We start from the raw sequence: 23,032 nt of genomic DNA on the forward strand, positions 1-23,032 counted from the left end.
GCATCAGAATTAAAGCAACTGCTTCTAGCATAATTTATGTGTTATTAAAACACAGAAATAGAGGCTAAGCATAGAATGATAAATGTTAAGAAACACAAGGAATGCTAACTGCATAATAAGGACACATTTTCAGAGAGAGGGAATCATGTCAAAAGAGAATGGTCCATTATTATATTTGGTATAAGATGCCATGCATGTTTCACATTACAGGTTGGGTATCCCTTACTGAAATGCTCCAGATCTGAAGTATTTCAGCTTTCATGGGTTGTTGTAATGGGATTGAGGAGATGGCTCAGTGTTTATAAGCACTGGCTGCTCTTGCAGAGAACCCAGGTTCGGTTCGAAACACCCACATGGTTGGTGCCTCACAACAGTCTGCATCTCCAACTCCAGTTCCAGGGGATCTGATGGCCTCCTCTGGCCTCTGAGGGTACCAGGCACACTTCTGATGCATAGACAGACACACATGCAGGCAAAACACACCTTTAGACACATAAAATAAAAATAAATAAATCTTAAACATTTCCAAAGTCTTTACCAGCTGAGCATCCCTAACCTGAAAAGCCCAAACCCCAAATGTTCCAAGTCCTAAACTTTTTTAGCATCATGTTGCACACTCATACACACACACACACACACACACACACACACACACACAGAGAGAGAGAGAGACATGCACATACACACCCCACATTAAGAGAATAATTCTCTTTTCTGTTAATCTGACTATGCATTCTTCTAGAGATGTGGTTTGTAGATAATTTCAAGGAGAATATTAAATTCAGGAAAGCCCAATGCTTGTTACTGTCTCCTTTCACGGAAGATGCTCACAAAAGCTAATGTTCTGATCATTTTTTTTTCCTCCCTGGTCATCTAATTTTTGCTGTAGAAATTTAGAACCGATTTTTAACTCTGGGAAAAGAGTAATTCCTCACATCTTATCCTTTTGGCCATCTATTGATTCTCAGGACTATTATTTGAACACTGCTTTCTAAATATGAGAAAAATTATTTGTAGGAGATAAAAATCAAGTCTACATTCAAGAGCAAGGATCTGGTAAAGTTCACTATCTCCAGTTAATGTTTGTGGATTTTCTTCATTGGGATCTGCTAGTAAGGGGGTTTAAACACAAATTCAGATGCAGGAACTAAGCAGAATTCCTAGGAAAGAAATCAGCAATGCCCACTTTTAAAATGCCACAAATGAGCCGGGTGGTGGTGGTGCACGCCTTTAATCCCAGCAATCGGGAGGCAGAGCCAGGTGGATCTGTGTGAGTTCGAGGCCAGCCTGGTCTATAAAGTGAGTTCCAGGAAAGGCGCAAAACTACAGAGAAACCCTGTCTCGAAAACAAAACAAAACAAAAAAAAAGCCACAAATGATAATGCGTTCCACAGGAAGGAACCATTGTTAGATTCCTGCCACCTTTAGGAATGAAGGGTGCCTTTCATTGTATTGAGGACTGAGCTCTGAAACCAGGCTCTTTCTGCAGTCCTAATGCAAGGAACTTGAGGGAACAGGAGTAAAGAGGAAAGACAGAAAAATAGCATTGTCTAACTCTTTGTGGTTCCAGAGATTGAACCCAGGACCTTCCACATGCCAGGAAAGCACTCTGCTGCTCAGCTGTCCCTCCATCATCCTATCCCCAAGACAGCAGAAAAAGAACCCTATCAAATAGACCCCAAACTCATATTAACTCATATTGTTATATAGGTTAGAGTTTGTGGGGTTTATTGTACTAAAGGGAATACAGAAATCATATTCATATGAATTCTACAGATAGCCAGAGAGCATCTACCCCTCCTCCTAAAGTCCCAATGACAAACTGAGGTACAGTTCCCTCAAAGTTCACTCGGGTACCAATGAATGATTTTTATCAGGCTGGCTTACAAAGCAATGGGTGAGGGGCTGTAGTTGATATATTGTGCACCCCAATAAACTTATCTAGGGGTCAGAGAACAGAACAGCCATAATATTAAACATAGAGGTTAGGCAGTGGTAGCACATGCCTTTAATCCTAGCATTCCAGAGGCAGAGATCCATCTGTTCAAGGATACAGCCAAGCATGGTGACTCATGCCTTTAATCCCAGGAAGTGATGGCAGATGGCAGAAAGGTATATAAGGCGTGAGGACCAAGAACTAGAGCTGATTAAGCTTTTAGGCTTTCAACAGCAGTTCAGCTGAGATCCATTCGAATGAGGACACAGAGGCTTCCAGTTTGAGGAAATGAGATCAGCTGAGGAATTGATGAAGTGAGGTTGGCTGTGGCTGGTTCTGTCTCTCTGATCTTTCAGCGTTCACTCCAATACCTGGCTCCGGGTTTGTTTTTATTAATAAGAACTTTTAAGATTCGTGCTACAAGGGGCTACAGGTAGGAGCATGGCAGCCACACTGGAGATGTGCACCCAGTAAGGACGATGGCTCTGCAAGTTGCATGGATGAGACCTCCCTCCTCCTTCCCACCCTCTATCCTCTAGCCACTCCCAGAGACCCCAAGGCCACATCCAGTTAGGTTATAATTGCATACAACTGGTTGGGTGGTGGTGGTGGCTGGATAGTCAGGTGAGGGTCCCATGATCCTCCTGCCCCATCTTTCCAAGAGGGAAGGTCAGTAACAGTCAACAAGTCCAGCTGTGAAGATCTTTGGTGGGCAGGCCCAGTTGGACTCTGGAAGATGGAAGCAGTTTGGCTGCAGCATATTCCTGTACAAGGCATACACATTTAAAATAATGGCTGACAATTTAGAATGGAATTCAAGCTAAAGTGGGTAAAAAGTAAATAAAACAAAACAAAACAAAACAAAAAGACCACAGCTAAGTGCTCTGTATCTTTGGAAAAGAAGTTACTTTTCCCTAGAGGTTTCATGACAGTGCTAATTTTCCTTTTTAAATAAAAGGTGAGAGGAATTTCCCCCATAACATGTCATCAAATCAACTGTTCCCCCACTTGGAATTTTTCAAACACCAAGAACCACCCCCCCACCCCCCACACACATACACATTGTTCAGTTCTGTGGAGACAGGGAGCATGCGGAACTCTAAACAGCACTGTGGAACTAATTTACTTCATGAATAAGTACAGTTCATGTGCACAAGCAAACATCCAAACAGCTAACTGGCTTCATCTGCAGCAGAAATCATTGCTTCTTGTTATTTGTGCCAACTCAGGCATTCCGTGTAATCACATAAGGCATTTGATAACACTAATTTACTCAATAGGCAGAAATCATGTCCACCTGCTACACACACAGTCAAGTGCCAAACCTAAACAACAGTGATCACACCCGCCCTCCTGTCTTCCCTACCATAAGCCCTGTGTGACATTCTCATCAACAACTGCCCGTAATGCTCAAGGTTTAATGTTAATTTGAAGGAACAGCTTTCCTGGCAAACCACAACAGAGCAGCTGCTCAAAGACAGACCACATCCCTCTACCCATCTCTTGCCACTGTCCATCTTTCCCACTCTATCATGAAACCTAGAATAAAATTGGAGAGGAACTATGGGTGTAGATCAATGGGTTAGCATACAGAAGACTCAATCCTTAGCATGGAAAAAACAGGGAGGGAGCTGCAAAGCTACTTTAATATTTTTCTTTTTTTCATAAAATCAGGGTTGAGGGGGTGAATGAGGGTAAAGCACCTGCCTTGCACATCAGCTTCCCAGAACCCACATAAAAAGGCCAGTGGGCAAAGCGGTTTAGGTGTAACCCCACTATATGGGAGGCAGAGACAGAACTCCTGGAGCAAGCTGGATAGCCACACGAAAGAGCTCCAGGTTCAGTGAGAGATCCTGCCTTCACGTATTAGGTGGAAAAATCCAGGAAGACACCTGTACCTGCACACACATCTGTGCCCTCAACATATGTGAATACACATACAAACAACACACACATGTACATATGCGAAACATTTTTTTACAAAACCAATTGTTTCCCAAATAAACTTTATTTTCACAAAGAGTATCACATAGACATAGAAATTTAAATATGACACATGGAACAGTTATGAGTCAAATTACATACATGTGAAGTCACAGTTGGTGTTTGATTTTTCCCACTAACGGGAGGGTGCAAAGATACTGCTATTAAAAAAAAGGCAGATGGCTTATACAACCATTATTACTGGTATATCTTTCTTTCATACTTGTTTGAATGTTTAGCTGAGGACTGATACAAATTTATACAATTGAATAATCAAGATTCTTTCTCTGTCCTTGCTCCAGCACAGATGGCGGCAGCAGCTTTGGTGAAAGCAGCCTTCAAGCCACACCACTGTCCTGTCATGACAGTCACAGGCCTTCTCACAGCCTCCCCAGGTTCAGAAAAAATGCTAATGCTGACAACCATTTTATGGTTATACCCGGCATCTTCAAGAACAGGTCTTAGAGTATGTTCTTCCCAATAGCATGTTTTGGTGGGGAAAAGGTCAATGCATAATTAGCAACTTCTACAAACAACAGGAAGTGATAGGAATGGGTGAACTAAGACATGTATCTGAACCTTCTCACAGGTCACAGGGGGTGGAGGATGACTGAGGCAATTCAGAGTCAATGTGATGATTATTCTATGAAAACACACATTCCTGAATCCTGAGGAGAGCTGTGACCTGCCAGGAACAGCCAGAACTGTCCCCGGGGGTAAAGACGCAAAGGGAAATGGGGCCCAACAGATACAAGCAAACTCGCTGCTTCTTCCTTAACAGAAAATAAAAAAGTGAACTCAGGGACAGAAGGCACATCTACAGCTTAACCACCAGCGCTGAGCTCCTCAATCAACTTCCAGATAACCCCTCTCCTCCAGAAAGAACTACTGTAAGACCAGCAGCTTCCCATGGGCATCAGAACAGCAACAGCTGGACAATAGTGCACTCGATCCGCTCTTATAAACTAGGAGAAACTATTTCTAACAGATGGAGCTCTGGGAAGTCTGTTGTAAGTATTTGAGATAACACGGGGCTGGAGAGATGGCTCAGTGGTTAAGAGCATGGGCTGTTCTCCCAGAGGTCCTGAGTTCAATTCCCAGCAGCAACCACATGGTGGCTCACAAACATCTGTAATGAGATCTGGTGCCCTCTTCTGGCCTGCAGGCATAAATGCAGATAGAACACTGTATATATAATAAATAAATCTCTAAAAAAAAAAGCTAACAACCAATTTGATTAAAATCAATTTGAAAAACAGAATTAGTCATCATTTTTAGAAGCCAATTTGAGATAAAATGATAAAAATCAATTTTCAAACCAAGGATAAGTGTATTGATAGTAGTTGGTATAGGCCGGCCTCATTTTCAATGAGTCAGAAACAGGAAAAGTCTAGTTGATTTACCAACTTCTCTCATGGTTTAGTGTTACTGCAAAGTAATATACCAGCTGTAAACTTTACACACTAAAGAACCAGGAGGCTAATCTGGTAGCCTTAAAGTAAACATTGACTCTAAATACAACTCTCTGCCATGCCTACCATAGTTTGAAGCATTGATCACAAGGAAACAAACACATAAATTATTTGTCTGATTTATTTTACTAGGCCATTAGCCACTATGAAGTCTTGGCAGAACATTTCAATGCACACCTATTCATGAGTTGCTAACTCCATCATTCATCCAACATTGCACATCTCCACAGTGAGGCCATAACTGTTAAGGAATGAGGGGCCACCACAGGTCTCCTCAAGCAGGGACTCAAAGGCAGGTAAAGAAAAGGCTACTTCACTATAACATGAAAGTAGCAAGCCCTGGACTACTGTAAAAGCTTTTAAACACATCAGTCATCTAACTTAGAGGAAACAGAAAGAGGCCGCAGTGCAGGGAACTGATTGTGCTCCAACCTGCTCATAGGTTGCGGCATGTTTCCAGTTGCGATACGTCACCGTTAGAAGGAAGCAAGCGAACAAGCTTCGTGCGAACATGGGAACAGCCCAGAAGTCTTCCACTCAAAGATGACTGTTTCTTCCCAATAACTTAACAGAAATATGTGGATATTTACAAAGTCAATGGGGTTTCTTAAACAACAGAAAATAATATAAAACTAAAAACAAACAAAGCAAGAACAGAATGTTAATGTTAAAAACTACAACTTCTTTAAAGGTGCCGCCTTCCCTTTACAGATGGACGCATATACAATGGCAGGTGCGTCCCTACAGTTCGTCATGTACATAGGTGAATTCTCTAGCCGATATAAATCCATCTTTGTCTTCATCTTCTTTATCAAAAATATCCTCCACCAAAGCATCATGGTGGCTTTCATTGACCACTGCACCGTGCTTCTCAAACTCCTCCTTTAGATACACTTTAACCTAGAAAATAACAGCTCTCGTTAACAACTGGCTCTCGTTAATAATCCACACACATTGTATCACTGTAATGATATAGAGCAAGTACAAAACAACTCTGTGACCCATTCCTAAAGGAGTTAAAACAACCTTTGCTTTACAGGTATGATGGAGACATCAAATAGTTTTCAGAAGTGAAAATAATGGCTTGTATTATGCATATATACACACACATATATATTTACATAATCTTTGTATCAAATACAACGTTTTTATTAAAACCTATTACCTGCCTTGTTGCCTTTTTTAAAAAAAATTGTGTATGTGTGCGCGCGCGCGTATGTGTGCATGTGCGTGCGTGTGTGTGTGTGTGTGTGTGTGTGTGTGTGTGTGTGTGTGTGTGTGTCCCTCCATCACTCTTACTCCCTCACTGTTTGAGATGCAGTCTCTCACTGAGCCTGGAACTCCCTGATCTCCACCCTGGCTGGCTGACAAGTCCCAGGGAGCTCCCTGTCTCTCTGCCTCCCCAGGGCTGGGATCGCAGGCAGATCGCAGGCATGCACTACCACACTCTGCTTTTCCCATGGTACTAGGGATCCCATTTCAGGTCCTCATGCTTGTACAGCAAGCACCTGAGGCATGGAGCCATCTCCCCAGCCCGTTTGCTTGTTTTAAGCCGGATTCCCTTTCATTCTCATAGTTGCACATTAAGAAGTCAACATTTAAGGATGTTTATTTCACAGCTCATTTAAATTTGTGTGTGTTCTGAGGTGTTTGTACATGTGCTTGTTCAAGTGGGGTTGTGCATGTGTGCACATGTGCATGCATGTATACAGAAGTCAACCTCAGATATCATTTCTCAGAATCTTGTTTTCTGAGACATGGTCTCTCACCTGGAACGGCAGAGTCAGCCACTGGGACTGGCTAGCAATCTCCAGGGATCTCCCGGTCTCCTCCTGCCAGCTCTGAGATTATACGCACACGCTTCCACACCCAACTTTTGTCCCACCTTGGATTCTGGGTCTGGGACTCAAGTCATCACGCTTGAGTAGCAAGCACTCCACCAACAGCTATCTCCTCATCTCCCATCTAGGGGCATTTTTAATTCCTGGATTATCTACCAATACTCTCTGACTCTGAATGGTATTTATTACTATTCTTCAGGACAGAAATGCCTTATTTATTAACTCCACACAGTACAGTCTCGTTGACACAGCGTTTCGTGTGACATCTCATGTTCTCAAGAGAACCAAACATGGTGGTGAACTAGCTTGACTGATCTGCTCACCATGGGATGCCTATGGCAAATGTGCTCATGCACTCACTGAAAGTAGAGGAAACAGGACATTAAGTTTTATGAAATTTCATGTTTGTCTTGGTGTTTTATTCAATTCGGCTTTTAGATTGCTTCTTGTATAGATTTAATTGAAAATAAAAATGTAGGCTTTAAAAAATGTTTGGGCAGCATTTTAAAGTGTTGACAGAATTAACATAACTTTAAAAATGTTTAAATATGCCATGCCTATTACATTGTTCACTAGGTTTAGCTAACATTTTCACAGCATTATACTAAAACTACTGAAAAAATACTTTAAAGAGATTATTAGCATCATAAAATCTTCCAGAAGTTGGTGAGATTTGATTTTTTTAATGTTCTTTTAAAGTTTAACTTATAGAAGAGGAAATTTTTTAAGATCTATTTTTATTTTATGAGTGCTTGCCTGCATGTCTGTATGTGCACCACATGCGTGCCTGATGCCACAGAGGTCAAAAGAGGCCATTGGGCATTGAATCAGCTGGAACTGGAATTACAGGCAGTTGTGAGCCATGTGGATGCTGAAAATTGAACCTGGGTTCTCTGAAAGAGCAGCCAGTGCTCTTAACCACCGAGCTATCTCTCCATCCCAAGAGACACATTCTTGTTTTTGTTGTTGTTGTTGTTTTATTTTTTCGAGACAGGGTTTCTCTGTGTAGTTTTGGTGCCTGTCCTGGAACTCGCTCTGTACAGACCAGGCTGGCCTCGAACTCACAGAGATCCGCCTGGCTCTGCCTTCCGAGTGCTGGGATTAAAGGCGTGTGCCACCACCGCCCATTGAGTGAACTGAAGTTTTTATGTACTTTTTTGTTTTTGACTCTCAATAACCAAAGACAACTTTAAACAAATTATGCTACATGTTTCCTGGCTTACTTGAATGCTATAATTCACTTTGCTGAAACTAAGAGATAAGTGTGTAATAAGAAATACTATACTGCCAGGCATGATAGTGCATGCCTTTAATGCCAGCAAAAACAGATGGATCTCTGAATGTGAAACCAGCGTGGTCTACATAGTAAGTTTAGGCCATCGAGGCTAGTTACATAGAGAAACCCTTTCTCAAATTAAAAAAACAAAAACAAAAACAAAAATTAAAAAAAACACACACACAAAATACAAAAAAATTATATTAATCAAAAGCTGTTTTAAAATATATATAAATTATATATACATATCAGAAAATGCTCTTAGAAAGATTCTAAACTTTTATAATCAAGAGGTTTGAAATAATTATGTGCTAGAATCAAATCACGTAAAGAAAAGCCAATTTTTAGGAGAACAAAAAAGATATCATAATATGCTTGACACCTTTTACATCGTGCCCCATCTAAGTCTGTCCAGGGTTTATTTCTAAGTGGTTCACCACAGAAGTCACCCCTCTACTTCCTCCCCTCCCCCTTTGCCCCTGCCTGGTCACCTCTTTTCTCTCATCAAATTCTCCCACTGCTCCTCTGGTTCCAATTTCTAAAATGTGCTTATCCACAGAAAGTTCAGCTGGCCACTGTCTGTCACAGGCTACACGCAGGCAACGCAGATCTACCGGGCACAAGATCACACTCCGTAGGTGCCACTGTGCTCCACAAAGGGGCAGCAACTCCCCAGAGCAAAGCTCTGTAAGAAGCGTGCACCGTGAAGACAGCGCATCCATTCTAACCAGCAGAATTCCCACGCTAATATATGACTAGGCGTATAAGGAAATTGATTTTGAAGGCCATATCCATTTGGGACTTCTCCAAATTTCTCTACTTTGGATCCCTGAAACATGTGTATGGGGGATGCCTCAAATCTATGCTTTTCTGGCCCTATCAGAGAACCTCTAGAAACGAGTCAAGTCATGACAAGAGCTTGGCTTAAGTTCACCTAATGCCTGTGTAACAGTTGTGAAAAAAATATTTTGTCATTTCCAGTATTCTCCCCAGAGAGCTTCTAAGTATTTCTGGCTTTCCTTCAATAGACCTTTCTCCGAAATTCACTGCAAATAACCAGAGCTTTGTCAAAAGTGGCTGCCAAGGAACAGAGCTTTCTCTGATGGAGCAAATAAGCAAATAAGGCACAGTCAGCAGCGTGGCCTACAGAGTGGCTGTTGGGACAAACTGTCCTGTAGCTGTGCTCCTCGGCCAGCTTGGGTCAACAGTGCATGCATACTGCCCGCTCCTGCCAGAATCCAAACAACGCTGCGCGCCTGAAGGATGGCTGCCTTTGGATACACTGGTTTCGAGTCAGAATTCCAGACACGCCTTCTAAAGTAAGATTATATTCTCCCTTTTCATCTGAACCCATGGCTATGAGTAGAAAAACTATGTAACTGGCTGTGACCATGCCACATCAGCAGGATCTGATCAGGACCCTGCAAACTTGAAAACCAAAGCAGAGTCTCGTAGGAGTGCCTATGCTATAGTTTCCTATTGTCTTTAAAAACACAATCCAAGGCTGGGGACATAGCTCAGTGGATAAGACCATTTGCTGTGTAATCATGAGGGCCCAAGTTCAAATCCCCGGCACTATAGAAACTGCATGTACCTGTAACCCCAGCTTTGTGGAAAGGAAAAGGGGAGATCCCAAGAGCTTGCTAGCCAGCCAGCCTAGCCAAAGGTTCAGTAAGAATCTCAAGGTAATAAGGCAGACAGCAATAGGGGAGACACCCAATGTCCTGTTCTTCTGGCCTCTGCATGTACACCCCTGGGTGTACACACTGCACATTTACAGGCATGAACCATATATACAAACCACACACATAAATATACATATAGCCAAAATGCTGTTTGCAACCCCCATGAATCACTAAAATGCAACCCAGCCTGTACCATCACGTGTCATCACATCCCTACTCCACCAACTTGGACCAGGGATCTCAGTCCTCCCTCCGCAAACTCTGACATGTAAACAGATAGCATTTGTTTAGGGTACAGTGATGTCATGTAGTTGGAATGAAAGTAAGGAGAGGGCTAAGGGAGGTAAAGGGGGCAAGGAGGAGGAAACGGAAGTTATTATATCCATCTCAGGATATGGTTTGTGAATAAAGGAAACTACTAAATAGTATGTACATTTTTTTCTGCCTTTTGTGTAAGTCAACTAATGATAAATATTTGCTTAAACACCAGAAAAATACATTAGAAAATAATAAACCTGGATGGGGTGGAGGGATCCAGTGAAGGATGAAGATGACATGGGCACAATAAACACACTTTTTTGTTTTGTTTTCTGAGGTGCTGAGGAGTGATCTCAGAGCCTTACACATTCTAAGCAGTGCTTGGCCAACTCAGTTACATGCCCAGCCCAAGACTTCTTAATATATATTAACTTGTATCAGTTGATTTTTTTAAGTCACAAGAATATGTTACATAATTTCTTTTAGTGAGAGAAAATTACAACTTATCTTGGGTGTTGGGGGAGGTATGTAACTGTTAACACCACATCATATGAAACTCAGTGACACAGATTCTAAATCCCAGTGCTTACGAAGCTGAGGCAGAAGGTTCACCAAGTCAAGGCATGCCTGAACACTGGGAGCTCCTATCTCAATCAAAACAACACACAGCAAAACAAAATTACAAAGAAACAAACCCACTAGTGTCCAGGAAGATCTCTTGGCTCCCAACAACTTTGTTTGAGACACCACTTCCTGGCTCTGAGAGAGAAACTCATCAAAACATTAAAAAGGACTGAACATCGCTGGGAGGCAGAGCCAGGAGGATCTCTGTGAGTTCGAGGCCAGCCTGGTCTACAGAGCGAGATCCAAGACAGGCACCAAAACACAGAGAAACCCTGTCTTAAAAAAAAAAAAAAGACTGAGCATCCATCCACCCGGACATGGCACACTGGGGTCTATAATAGGAACCGCAGGGCATGTGTCTGCCTCCACTTCCTTCTCTACAAAAGCCAGTGACTGAGAATGCTTGGGATGTGGAGAAATCCTTCTTCCTCCCACCCCAAAGGTTAGGACTTCAGATGGCTGAGGAAGATCCCCCTGTGGAAAATCCAGAAACCCAGGAGCTAACTTAACAAACTTGGTCACGTAAACTGCGTGTTGGAGAGTACTGTGAAACACACTCACAGCCAGCCCGCCATCTCAAACAGGAACTGTCCACATGGGGAACTTCTCGGGACTTACATGTTTCTCCTACACTCAGAACGGTCATGAAAAAACGAAACTTCCCAAGAGCCAAGGGTGAAGACGAGACACAGTCAACACTAAGCAGAGGGAAAAAGGAAGTGGCCAGAGACTGGACATGCTTTCTCAGTCAACACAGTTCCCTAAGCAAGGGTTGCCTACAAAAAAGGCAACTTTTGAAGCACTTTAGGAAAAGCTGTGAATAATTTTTTATCTAAATAAAAAGAAATTTTCCTTATTATTTACTTATTCTTTGAGAATTTTATATAGTATATTTTATCATATTTTTCCCAACCCCTCCCTCCACCCAATTTCATGTTCCTTTTCTCTCTTAAAAAGAAAAAAGCCGCCGGGCGGTGGTGGCGCACGCCTTTAATCCCAGCACTCGGGAGGCAGAGCCAGGCGGATCTCTGTGAGTTCGAGGCCAGCCTGGGCTACGAAGTGAGTTCCAGGAAAGGCGCAAGGCTACACAGAGAAACCCTGTCTCAAAAAACCAAAAAAAAAAAAAAAAAAAAAAAAAAGAAAAAAGCCATTAAAAACCATGGAGTCTGATTTGTGTTGGCCACTACTCCTGAGCATGGGGCCTGCCCTGGAGTACAACTAACACTCAGGATCACTCCACTGAAGAAAACGGAGTTTCCTTCTCCCAGCAGCTAATGTATTTCTGAAGAGTAGAAGAAAAACAGGACAGAGGCAGAGGGTAGGGTCACCTCATGCTTAGAGAGTTTCCAGTCATCATTGAGATCCATTTCTTGAAACGATTCATGGGACCTTGGGCCATTTCGAATCTCCAGGAGGTCAATGTTGAATATCAGTGTGCTCTCTGGGGGGATTTTGCCTGATATGAGGAGATAGGGAAATTTTTATTTAGAAGATCTGAAAGTATTCATAACAAAATCAATTGTGGTAACAGACATTTTAACTACATTAAATGAAAAGGCCCTCTAGGATTGTCGCAGGCGGTGGAAATCACTCATTCTATAATTACACTTTACCCGGGAAAGAAAAGCAGACTTAAAGAAGGAGTTACCCAAACTGGCAGAACAAAGGACTCTAGTGTGGAGTAGTGATAAAACATATGCACATATGCAGATGTTCCCAAAAGCTCCGATGCTAAGTTTCAAATATAATTAAGGCCCTTCATGTTACATGTCAAGAATGACTTTTAAAGGGCTTTGAGCAATTCAGACTTAATTATATTACAAGAGATTTACTAATTTAGATCAGAAAGTCTTGACCTTCAAGTACACAGGGTTGGTGCTGCTATGCCTACCACTGGGAGGCAGTATAGAACAGTGTGAGCTCTGTTCACATCTGCTGCCTCTAGTCATCAATTCCTTCTTTGTAAAATGAGATTGATAACATTTTCTGCCTTAGGAGTCTATGAGAAGGATAAAGGGCAAAAACTTACGCAAAACTAAAATGCTAAGTATTATTCTTAGTAAATAGTAAGAGCCTGATATAAGTTATTAAGATATAATTTTCTTACAGGCCTTAAAAATAATAAAGGAACATTCAAAATTTTCAACAACTTAGGAAATACCTCCCTGACATAGAACTTCATGCATTTGTTGAAGACATTTCATCAGAAAAGGAAAATCCAAATGAACTTCTGTAAAGGAAGCTAACAAATCTTCAAGAGTTTAAAAAAACAAAACAAAACAACAACAAACCTGTTAAAATCTCAGGTACAAACAAAAAAGCCCAACTAATAATCAAAGAAACAAACTCTTCTTGTAATTTGGGGCATTTTTTTTCAAACTTTCAAATTAGCTTTCTTATAACTCTATTTAATAGAAAGGTCTGGGCACACTCATTAAACAAGTCTTAGCTATGTCCCCATGGAACTTTCCTCAAAGTTTCATGAAAGGCCATTAGTCAGTTTCTAAGAGGATAACACTCACAGTGCGAGCCAAAGCTTACCGTTCATGATGGAGACAGGGAAGGGACATGCACTTAGGTCGGTGGGAAAGCTGGTATCTTTCCAAGGAGGCATGCAAGCGTGTGTTAAAACACTACAAAACTAGTGGCAAATACACAGTAGAAGAATTAGTTTCATGACACTGAAGGAATGACTGCATGCTATGAAGTACAGCTGAGTTAATGCATGGACAACTACGACCGCGCTGCATACATAAAGTTAACAGTAAAAGAACAAAGACACAGGAAAGAAAGACTACATCTAGGCACTAGGGAAACCTTTTTTCCTAACTACTGGATTTCTTTCTGTGAAGAATATAATCAGAACTGAATTTGGTTAATAACCAAGCCTGTGGACCATGGCTTAGATAGCCAGTCCTACTTTGGAGTATATCATATTCATATATAGTACTTAACCTCCTTAGGAAACCGGGGCAAGGAATCTTGGTCCCTACTTTGTCAGTGGAAATGCTTTGCTGAAGAATGGTGTGAAATCTATTTAAACCACATCAGAGTGATTCTCTATCTGCTTCTGATAGCTTCTCACAATTTTTTCTTCACTGTGTAAGTACTACATTTTCTTCAAAGAGAATTTGGAAGATAGAATCAGAAATGAATATAATTCTCAGAATCACAATACACTATGAATATTTTATTCATTGTGATACACTTTCAGTGTGCATATACTCCCCCTTATACTCACAGGGAAAGCTGGTCATACAGAAAATCTACTTGCTACTTTTACGTTACACACATTTCATATGTAGCTTATATTTGGCTAACCTCTGATGATAACACTCAGGTTGGTTTCAATCACTTTAATGTAAGAAACAATACAGTGGTAGACATCCTGGTCCACTAACCTGTCTCTTCAGATCTGGCCATTGGCTCAGAGCAGATTTCAGTGAAGAGACATCTGGGGCCAGCTGATAAGCATCACCAAACAGCCCTTGGAGAGCTGTGTAAACTCAGCCTAAACACCGGGTGCATCTGTGCCTTGGATCCAGTTGGCACAAAAACTGTGTGGACCAGCCAGCCAGCTTGCAATACAAGGAGAATTATTTTTAATTCATGTCAATATATTATTTTAAAATAAACTATTGAGCTGGGCAGTGGTGACACACACCTTTAATCCCAGCACTCACAAGGCAGAGTCAGGCAGATCTCTGAGTTAGAAGGCCAGTCTGATTTACAGAGCAAGTTCCAAGACAGCCAGTGCTACACAGAGAAACCCTGTCTTGAAAACACAAAAATAAGTAAGTAAAATTAAAATAAGCTATTGAAAACTTTACAGATATATTTGAAAGCAAGAATGAAAGGACTCCCAATGAGATCGACAGTGTGGAAGACTTCCCGGCTGTAAACTACATATATATACACAGCCACATATCAAATTATATCCAATGATCTATATTCCAAAGGTCCAAATCATCAAGACACTTGTTGGATGGCCTTTCTTGTTGCATTGTTAAAGTGAGTTGGTGGGTTTCCATTTGGGAGGGAGGAAACATTCAGAGACGCACAACAGTGATGGATACACAATTTTACCTTTTCCTTCTTTGCCATAGGCCAGGGCAGGAGGAATGATGAGCTTTCTCTTCTCTCCCACACACATCCCCTTCAAGCCTTGATCCCAGCCTTTGAGAGCCTCCAGGATGCCCAGGGTGAACCAGATGGGCTGACCATTGTTATGTTTGTGGCTACCAGAAAGAAAACATATCCGAATTTAAATAATTTTGGATCTTTTTTCCCCCATTAGGAATTTAAGCCAGAGTCCCATGAATGCTAGATGAGCACTCCATACATGAGAGATATTTTTCGTGACTTTAAAACAATGATCACTGCTATGCTTCATTTTGTCTACCCACCAGTGGTTAAGCTGATGACGTTGGAAACTAAAGAAAACAGCCATTCTTGGATTGGAAACACACAAACCCAAGTTTACTTCATAGCAATTCAATTAATTCCCTGCTCACTTTTCTTGATGCAAAATTCATAAATTGAGTCAGCCTGAGAAGGGCAGAGGAAATAGTAAAAATAATAATAACAATTAATTTGAACATGTACTTTAAAGCAAGTATTGTTGCAAATTTGTCTCTAACTTCAGTGATAATCCTGTTGTTGATAAGTATTCTTAGAAGATTATCCCCAGGATTTGATCCTCTGTCTCTCAAACCACAAGGAGCTCAAATCTACAGCAGTTGCACATAACCTACTGTATACATTAAACCATCTTTAGATTATACATACTATAATGTGAATGCTATATAAATAGCTGTTATATTGGATAATGACAATACAAAGTCTGCAAGAGTTCAATACATACATACATACATACACACACACACACACATTTCAAATATTCTAGATCTATACTTGATTTGAATCAAGGGACACAGAACCTGCAGACAGAGGGCCAGCTAATCTAGTATTATCCCTTTGTACAGAGAAAATGGAGGTTAAGTGTACAAGCATTTGACTTCAGATATACCTAACCTCTCAGTTCAAGGTCTTAATGACAAAGTTATACTTTCCCAGGAGGGAAAAATTCAGGGAATGTCTTGAGTTTGAGAAGGAAGATAAAAGGCTAGGAGAATTACTGCTAAAACATGAAGGTTCATTTGTACCCAGACACAGAGACAGGAGTATCTTATGTTTTTTTCTTTTCTTTTCTTCCTTGTTTTGTTTTGTTTTTTACAAAGTAATTAGTCCATTCTTTCTTTCTTTTTAAATCTATTTAAATTTATTTTATGTGCATTAGTGTGAAGTTGTCAGAACCCCTGGAACTGGAGTTACAGACAGTTGTGAGCTGTCATGTGGGTGCTGGGAATTGAACCCCGATCCTCTAGAAGAGCAGCCAGTGCTCTTAACCACTGAGGCATCTCTCCAGCCCCGAGACAGGAGTATCTTCCTTCCTGTCTACATGCCTTCCTGATGGCCAGTTGACTGATGGTTCCGATGCATGGAAAAGGCTGCTTTCCCCCTAAATCTCCACTTACACCCAGATCCTCTCCAAAGATCTACGATGGGGCTACTCAGAAAATCCTGGAGCAGTAGCCCCTCAAGTTCTGGAAGGGAAAGGAACAGGAAGATGTCCTAGCATCCTGAGAGGCCAGCTTAGTTCAACTACTAGAGAGCAAAGAAAGTGTTTTATTTCAGGATAACTTTTTGGTGTGAATAAAATGTCCTTGTGCTAGGTTTATGGGTACCATGGTTACAAAATCTGGGTAAATGGCATTCCTTCTTGTGGTACTGCATGTTCCTTCATGATCACGGGGCAAAAAGAATGGAGAAGCCGCAATCATCTGCACTGACTACATTTGGCCACATTTATTACAGCTAAGCTAGTCATCACACATGATGGTTCTGGCAACACAAAACACTCTTCGGAGACTTATTTAGTGGTATTTCTCCATTAAATATACCAGTTATACCCAGTAAGCCATGCCTAAGACTTTACATCAATGGCGGCATGACAACAGGCCCCTCCCCAAGTACCAGAACATTAGCAGTGAACTGCTACAAAATATCTGCCCAGGTTGTTGGCCCTGAGGTGGGAAAGAAATTAGGCTAGTCAGGAGAGAGATCAGACTGAAAGCAAGGATGTAACTGAAATTTTGAAGTGCAATGTCACAGTATCGGTTACTAACTGCTGTGCCCTGGCCTTACTGGCAAGGACAAAGCGATGACAACCTGTTTTGGGAACCTTTTACCAGAACAGTGTTCAGAGAGAAGTGTCATCCACTACCCTCAGGCCTCACAGAAGACCATGTCTCAAAGCAGTTTATTAAAACAAAACCAATCTAAGGACCTAAGGTGAGGTAAAGCTTGGGGCTTAGCTCCTATGATTCCCTCATTTGCAAAGTCCTCCTCCAGCTCCACCTTGATAATCTCCACTCATCACTTTCCTGGCTATTCTTCTGTTCTGAATGCCATCTTTACCCTCCCCGCTCAGCACAACTAACCACAGGCTCCCCACACTTTGCCAGTGCTCTCAACATTCTGCACTCTCCACCAACTGAGTCCTTTCCTATCTCCCCCGCCCTACACATGGAGTACTGCTGGAGGACCAGAACTTGTTTTTAGCAAACTTTGCATCTCCAGGACCTGAAATGCAGCTTTTAGTGAGTGTTTACAGGCTGGATGAATGGATGGATGCAGATGGTTAGAAGGTGAACTTTCTGAATGTCCCTAAGGAAGTGCTCATTAAATACTTTCAGAATGGAAATCATTACACCTGTGAACATTACCTGCCGCCTTTCTTTGTTTATAGAAAAGAAATGCTAGCGCAAAGCACCTGGAAATCCTCCCACTATGACTTCTATAACCACACCTACTCCATCAATGAAGCCTGAGTTTCTAGAAGGAATGACTCCTGAAATCACCATCCTGTACTTTGACCAAAATGCCACCTGCCAGAAAGTTAAACAGGTCAATGAAATAGCACTTGTGCATCTTTTAGAAGCGGGCCAATAGATGATTGTGCATTTCGCTCTTGAAGCAAAATGACACATTTTAGTATTTCTTATGCCCAATTAAAAGTGGAATCAGGTATTTTTACCTAAGGAATGGAGTTTGAGATAGAAAATTCTGTTAAGCCTTTTCTACTTACTGCTTAATTATAACCTAAGTATTTCTGTAAAACTTCAAATATTCTAGATCTAATTTTATAAAGAATAAAGTTAAAGGAAATTAACTTACGAAGACTACATGTTTCCAGAAAATTCTTTCAAGGCCTTGTTCTCTAGAACTGGCTTTTGACAATTTTCCCCCCCAAAGGTAAGCAGGTGTTTCAGTTTTTTTCTGTTTTCTGAGGTAAAGGAACTGTTAGCTTTACAAGAGGGCTGGTGTGACTGGGTGGGTCCTTTATCGTTCTGCCTAAGAGGCATAATTACTTACGTGGAGTGAAACAGGGAGCCGTCCTTTTCTAAATAGCCCTCGTAGTGGACCAACATCAGGTCCCCTCCCTTGGTCTTGCGATGGCAGATGAACGGCTTCTGGAGAACTTCGATTTTCACTTCTGGCTCCGGGATCAAAGCTCCACTCACAGCCATGACCCCCAGTGTCAAGATCGCGTTCCACAAGAAAAACCTCATGTTACCAAAGCAGAGGAAGGGCCCCCGACTTCATAGAGTTAAAATGTGCCTAAAGCGACGTCGGCCTCGGGTAAGTTCAGGACTCCCTCAACCCTCCCAAGAAGACGTGGCACTTTCACTACCAACTTTCCCACACACTGAGAACTCTCCTTTAAAGAGTTAAAGTCCCACCCCAACGTGATTGGCTCTGATAAGGCGACTGCTTTGGAAGAGCTGTCTTCCATTGGCTGGCGGTGCTGTCCATCAGGCTCCTCTCCAACCAATGGCGCTGCAACAGTCTAGTGCTTCGGAGTGGTGTTGGGTCAGACCGCCGGATCCAGCCTCTCCGAGAAGTCCTAGAGCCCGTGGATTAAGAAATTCTCCCTCCTTGGGAGAGCAGCTTAGTGCAGAGCTATCAGGAAACTCCTTGGGGGAGGGCTTCGTGAAGGGCTCCAACTGAGCCACTGAAGAGCCCCGGGCCAGGTGACAAGGGTCTTTTGGAAAGACCGGATACTGGAGAGCACCCACCTCCAAGATACCACAAACAATGGCTCAGTACCGTGGCTTACTAACTTAGAACGTGAACTCTAAGGATGAGTAAGAATGCTAAAGTTCATAAAGCACATTCTGGTGCAAGATCTTCACTAATTTAACTTTTTTTTTTTTTTTTTTTTTTTTTTTTTTTTTACCATTTAGACAGTGTCTATGTTAGGCTTTCCATTCTTGGGTTAAAACATCATGACCAATAGCAACTTGGGGAGGAAAGGATTTTTATCGATTACACCTCATATCACAGTCCATCATCCAGGGAAGTCAGGACAGGAACTCAAGACAAGAGTCGGGAAGCATGAACTAATAGAGAGGCCATGGAGGGATGCTGCTCACTGGCTTACTCAGCCTGCTTTCTTATAGCACCCAGGACCACCTGCCCAGTGATGACACCACTCGCAATGGGCTGGGCCCTCCCCCATCAATCAGTAATTAAGAAAATGCACTACAGACTTGCCTACAGACAAATCTTATGAAGGTTCAGAGCTCATCTTTCCAAATTACTCTATCTTGTGTCAAACTGGCATAAAACTAGCTGGGACAGAAGATAAACAAATTTAGGCTAGAAGTTAGTGTCCTGCTTAAGGCCACTTGGCCACAAAGAATTTGCACTCCACCTTAAGACTAGACGATTCATTCCACAAACATCACTGTTAATGACTGCTATGATTCATCACTTGAGTGGCCTTAGCATTGAGTAAATATTGGCTAAGGGCATCTCTCTTTAAAGAAGAAATAGCATTCGTGTTTAAATTACACAGCTTCAAGTTCCTAGTTTTACATTGTTGCCCTAACTAGTCCATTGTAGTGGCCCGAAAAGAAACTGGGAATCATCAAACGAGGATCTCTAGATTAAAATAAAAGCGAATAGGGCATTAAGCAAGGTGTGCAGTTCAAGTAAATAACCAATTAAGTTATATATTATTTACTAAACCTGTCATCCTTACATTAAGGAAAAACAAAATGCCCACACCCTAGCACTTCAGAGCATACTTCTGTGACATTAGCATTTGGGTTGGATTGTGCTCTTTCTAACATTTCCCTTCCACTCAACCTGTGATTAACACTTTTCTTGGCTAAAAATCCTAACAACAGCGCATTTTCACACTTTCATGTGCATAGGCATCCCCCTTGGGGAGCTTGCGAAAATGCAGACTTTGATCCAAAAGGTCTGGAACCCGGGCGAGATGGTATTTTTAACAGAACCCCAGGTGAAGTCAACGCCAGCTGTCCAAAGACCGCTCAAGAGGCCCTGCAGTTTGGATAGCGCCTTGCACCGGAGTGCAGCCGGAAACGCCGTACAGACTTGACTCATCCGAGGGTTCCGGGTCTCGGCCCGAATCATTCTACACTGACAATCTTGACCTTCAAAGCTGAACCCCTGGGGACTCGAATCCAGGGGTGATCCGCTACCCACGTCCGCATCCGCGCCCCGCCCTCCAGCCCCACGGCGGCGCGGCCAGACCCCGGCGGCGCGGATTGGGGAGGGGGCGCGCACGCGCGCGCGCGCGGCGCCATGAGCATGCGCGAGCGCGCCGGGGCGGGCGCTGTGGGCTCCGTGGCCGCGGAAAGGCGCCTGCCCGCGACCGCCGCCTCAGGGGCCGCGCCTCCCTCGCCTCGCTCCGGCGGCCGCTCCGCCTCGTCCACAGCGACCGACCGCGCCTGGCGCAGGCGCAGGCGCAGACCTCGGACCCGAAGCTGGTGCTCCTCGGCTGTCGCCGTGACCCCGCCCCCGGGCCCAGGATGTGAGGCCGGTCGGGTGTCCCCGCGGCGGGCCGGGGCGGCGTGGGGCCCGCGGGCGCCATGGAGGGCGTGCTGTACAAGTGGACCAACTACCTGAGCGGTGAGTGCGGGCCTGCCTCCGTGTGCGCGGTGCGCCAGGCGGCGCCCTCCGCCGGCTCGCGGCCCGGACCGACATTGGGGTGCAGCCGGCACCCCGGGCCCGCCACGGGGTCCACCCCAGTCTCGCGAATTGGGCGCGGGGGTGGGGTGGGGGGCGGCCTCGCCTGGGCCCTAGGCCTGTGGCAAGGTGCCGAGGGAGTGCCAGCAGCCCCTGGTATTCTAGAGTCTCCACAGACTCTCCCTACGCACCTTCAGGGTCATCCCCCTGCAGACCGAGGTAGCGGAGCTCCGCAGTCGGAAGCCCCCGAAGTGTGCGCTGGCGTTCGGCTTTTCTCTCCGAGTATTTCTTTTGTTCCAGACTCTGTCATAAAATGAATGCAGATATTAGCAACCGTGTCCTTGCCTTGCCCAGCACAATGGCTTAAAAATAGCACCCTGCCCCCTTCTAGCTCTTGGAAGCACTTTCCGCAACTATCTAGAAGTTAGAACTATTTCCTCAGCCGTGAAGATGATCCTCAGTGAGCGTTGCTTTCATCTGATCAGCAAATAATATTTAATAAGTTATATGCTATATGAACTGTGCTGGATGCGTTTTTTAAAGTTAAACTTTTTATTATGGGAAATGGGTTAACATTGAACGTGTCAGTGAGAATGCAGGAACCAGAAATCTTCCGAGCTAGAGTTGGAGTTTCCCCACCACCCTTTGATGGGGCAGTTCTGTTGTAAGGACAGACGTGGCTGGGAAGAGTTGGCACTGTACCTTTGAGGAGGTCACAGCACAGCACAGGCGGAAGTACACCTGTCGGCCTGTACCTGAAATCTCTCTCTGGGTAGCGCAGTAATTAGCACTGAGTTATTTCTTTCTCCTTTGATCACTGCCAGAGGGAGTGATGGGAGGCGTTGCCTTTAAAAAGGCCTTCATTTCAAGGATCTTCAGTGATGTCAGCAGAGAGATTAGGTTAGATGCGGATTACTCCAAAATGGACTTCAGTATGTTGAATTCTGGGAGCCCATTAGCATGCTGTTTATCTGAGGAGAGGAGGCTTGACCAGGCCATTCGCCTTTTGAGGTTGTCCTAAACTCTGAGAGGTAGTGTATGCATCTTAATGGTAAATCCTTACATCAACTACACCCCCTGCTGTCACACACACACACACACACACACACACACAGCACTTTCTTCTCCAGCCCCAACTTAATGCCCTTCTTCCTTTTCCTCCCGTTTCTGTATGGAAGTTTGGGCAATAAAATGCTCCTTCCCCCCATTTTCTGTATCCTTCACTGGGCCAAGATTTTTCCAGAAGAGTCTTTGGGAATCTTTGTTCTGGGATGCCCATAGCATCTGTTTTGATGTTGAGTCTACTTTTTTCTCCCCTGGGTTAGAGCTCTTAGTACTGTTGAGTGGTTCTTGGGTGCAGCCTAAGGATGGCACTGGAGCCATAGCTGCTGGTTCTTTGGGCCTGCCAGCCAGCTCGCCCGTCATTAAAGGCCCTCACACCCCTGGCTGCTCCTCTGGGTATGCTGAGAATTGTGGTTCAGCACTTTGTCTTTCACTGGACAGTGAGCTTACTTTGGGAGAGAATGGCTCTGACTTAGGAAGGTCACGGGGGTCCTTGCTTCCTCTGCTCTCCTTGGCTTGTTGGTCTCCCACAAAGGGCTGTTGGAGTGTGAATGATGCGCTTCGGGGGAGACGTGACTCCTTTTTTGCTTCTGAAGCTTTGGTTTTTAAAATATTTTTATTAGTTCTTTGAGAATGTCACACAACTTATTTTGATCATATTCATACTGCTTCCCTTTCTCCAATTCCTCCCAAATCCACCTTTTCCACCAATACTCCCTACACAACCTGAAGTTCTCCTCTTCCTCCTCCTCCTCCTCCTCCTCCTCCTCCTCCTCCTCCTCCTCTTCCTCCTCTAGCTAGTGTTGCCCAAACACTCTCCAGTGGGGGCCTGC

The 23,032-nt window shown here is 43.4% G+C and overlaps 2 protein-coding genes across 5 annotated transcripts in view; one reads left to right on the forward strand and one right to left on the reverse strand.

Moving 5' to 3' along the window:
• Positions 1-1,360: 1,360 nt before the first annotated feature.
• Positions 1,361-21,467, reverse strand: Fkbp14 (FKBP prolyl isomerase 14). 4 transcript variants are annotated; one of them, XR_008214206.1, is made up of 5 exons: positions 18,513-20,692; positions 15,162-15,313; positions 12,404-12,531; positions 5,824-6,291; positions 1,361-2,700 (listed from the first exon to the last, which is right to left on the reverse strand). XR_008214206.1 is itself a non-coding variant. In XM_052719281.1 (4 exons), the coding sequence occupies exons 2-4, from the start codon at positions 15,226-15,228 to the stop codon at positions 6,133-6,135; spliced, it is 354 nt and encodes a 117-aa protein (XP_052575241.1). In that variant the 5' UTR covers positions 15,229-15,313; positions 21,329-21,467; the 3' UTR covers positions 3,926-6,132. The 4 variants fall into 4 exon arrangements, 2 of the variants coding, with proteins under 2 accessions (XP_052575241.1, XP_052575240.1); XR_008214205.1 differs by lacking the exon at positions 1,361-2,700 and adding an exon at positions 3,926-5,078; XM_052719281.1 differs by lacking the exons at positions 1,361-2,700; positions 18,513-20,692 and adding an exon at positions 21,329-21,467 and having other exon boundaries at positions 3,926-6,291.
• Plekha8 (pleckstrin homology domain containing A8) overlaps positions 20,799-23,032 on the forward strand; it is a 56,093-nt gene continuing 53,859 nt past the window's right edge. The window contains exon 1 of the mRNA XM_052719279.1: positions 20,799-21,080. Coding sequence (XP_052575239.1) covers positions 21,041-21,080 — 40 coding nt within the window. The 5' untranslated portion in view covers positions 20,799-21,040. The remainder of the gene's footprint in view (positions 21,081-23,032) is intronic.

Source organism: Peromyscus californicus, unplaced genomic scaffold (assembly GCF_007827085.1).
Source record: "Peromyscus californicus insignis strain IS unplaced genomic scaffold, ASM782708v3 Scaffold_6__1_contigs__length_162567912, whole genome shotgun sequence".
Lineage (NCBI taxonomy): Eukaryota > Metazoa > Chordata > Mammalia > Rodentia > Cricetidae > Peromyscus > Peromyscus californicus.

Excerpts from the sequence above, each read along its gene's own strand:
- Fkbp14 (XM_052719280.1), bottom strand. The coding sequence starts at position 18,709 with ATGAGGTTTTTCTTGTGGAACGCGATCTTGACACTGGGGGTCATGGCT. Across the intron at positions 15,314-18,512 it reads GGCTCCCTGTTTCACTCCAC|CCACAAACATAACAATGGTC; the intron begins GTAAGTAATTAT and ends TCTTTCTGGTAG. Across the intron at positions 12,532-15,161 it reads CTATGGCAAAGAAGGAAAAG|GCAAAATCCCCCCAGAGAGC; the intron begins GTAAAATTGTGT and ends TCCTCATATCAG.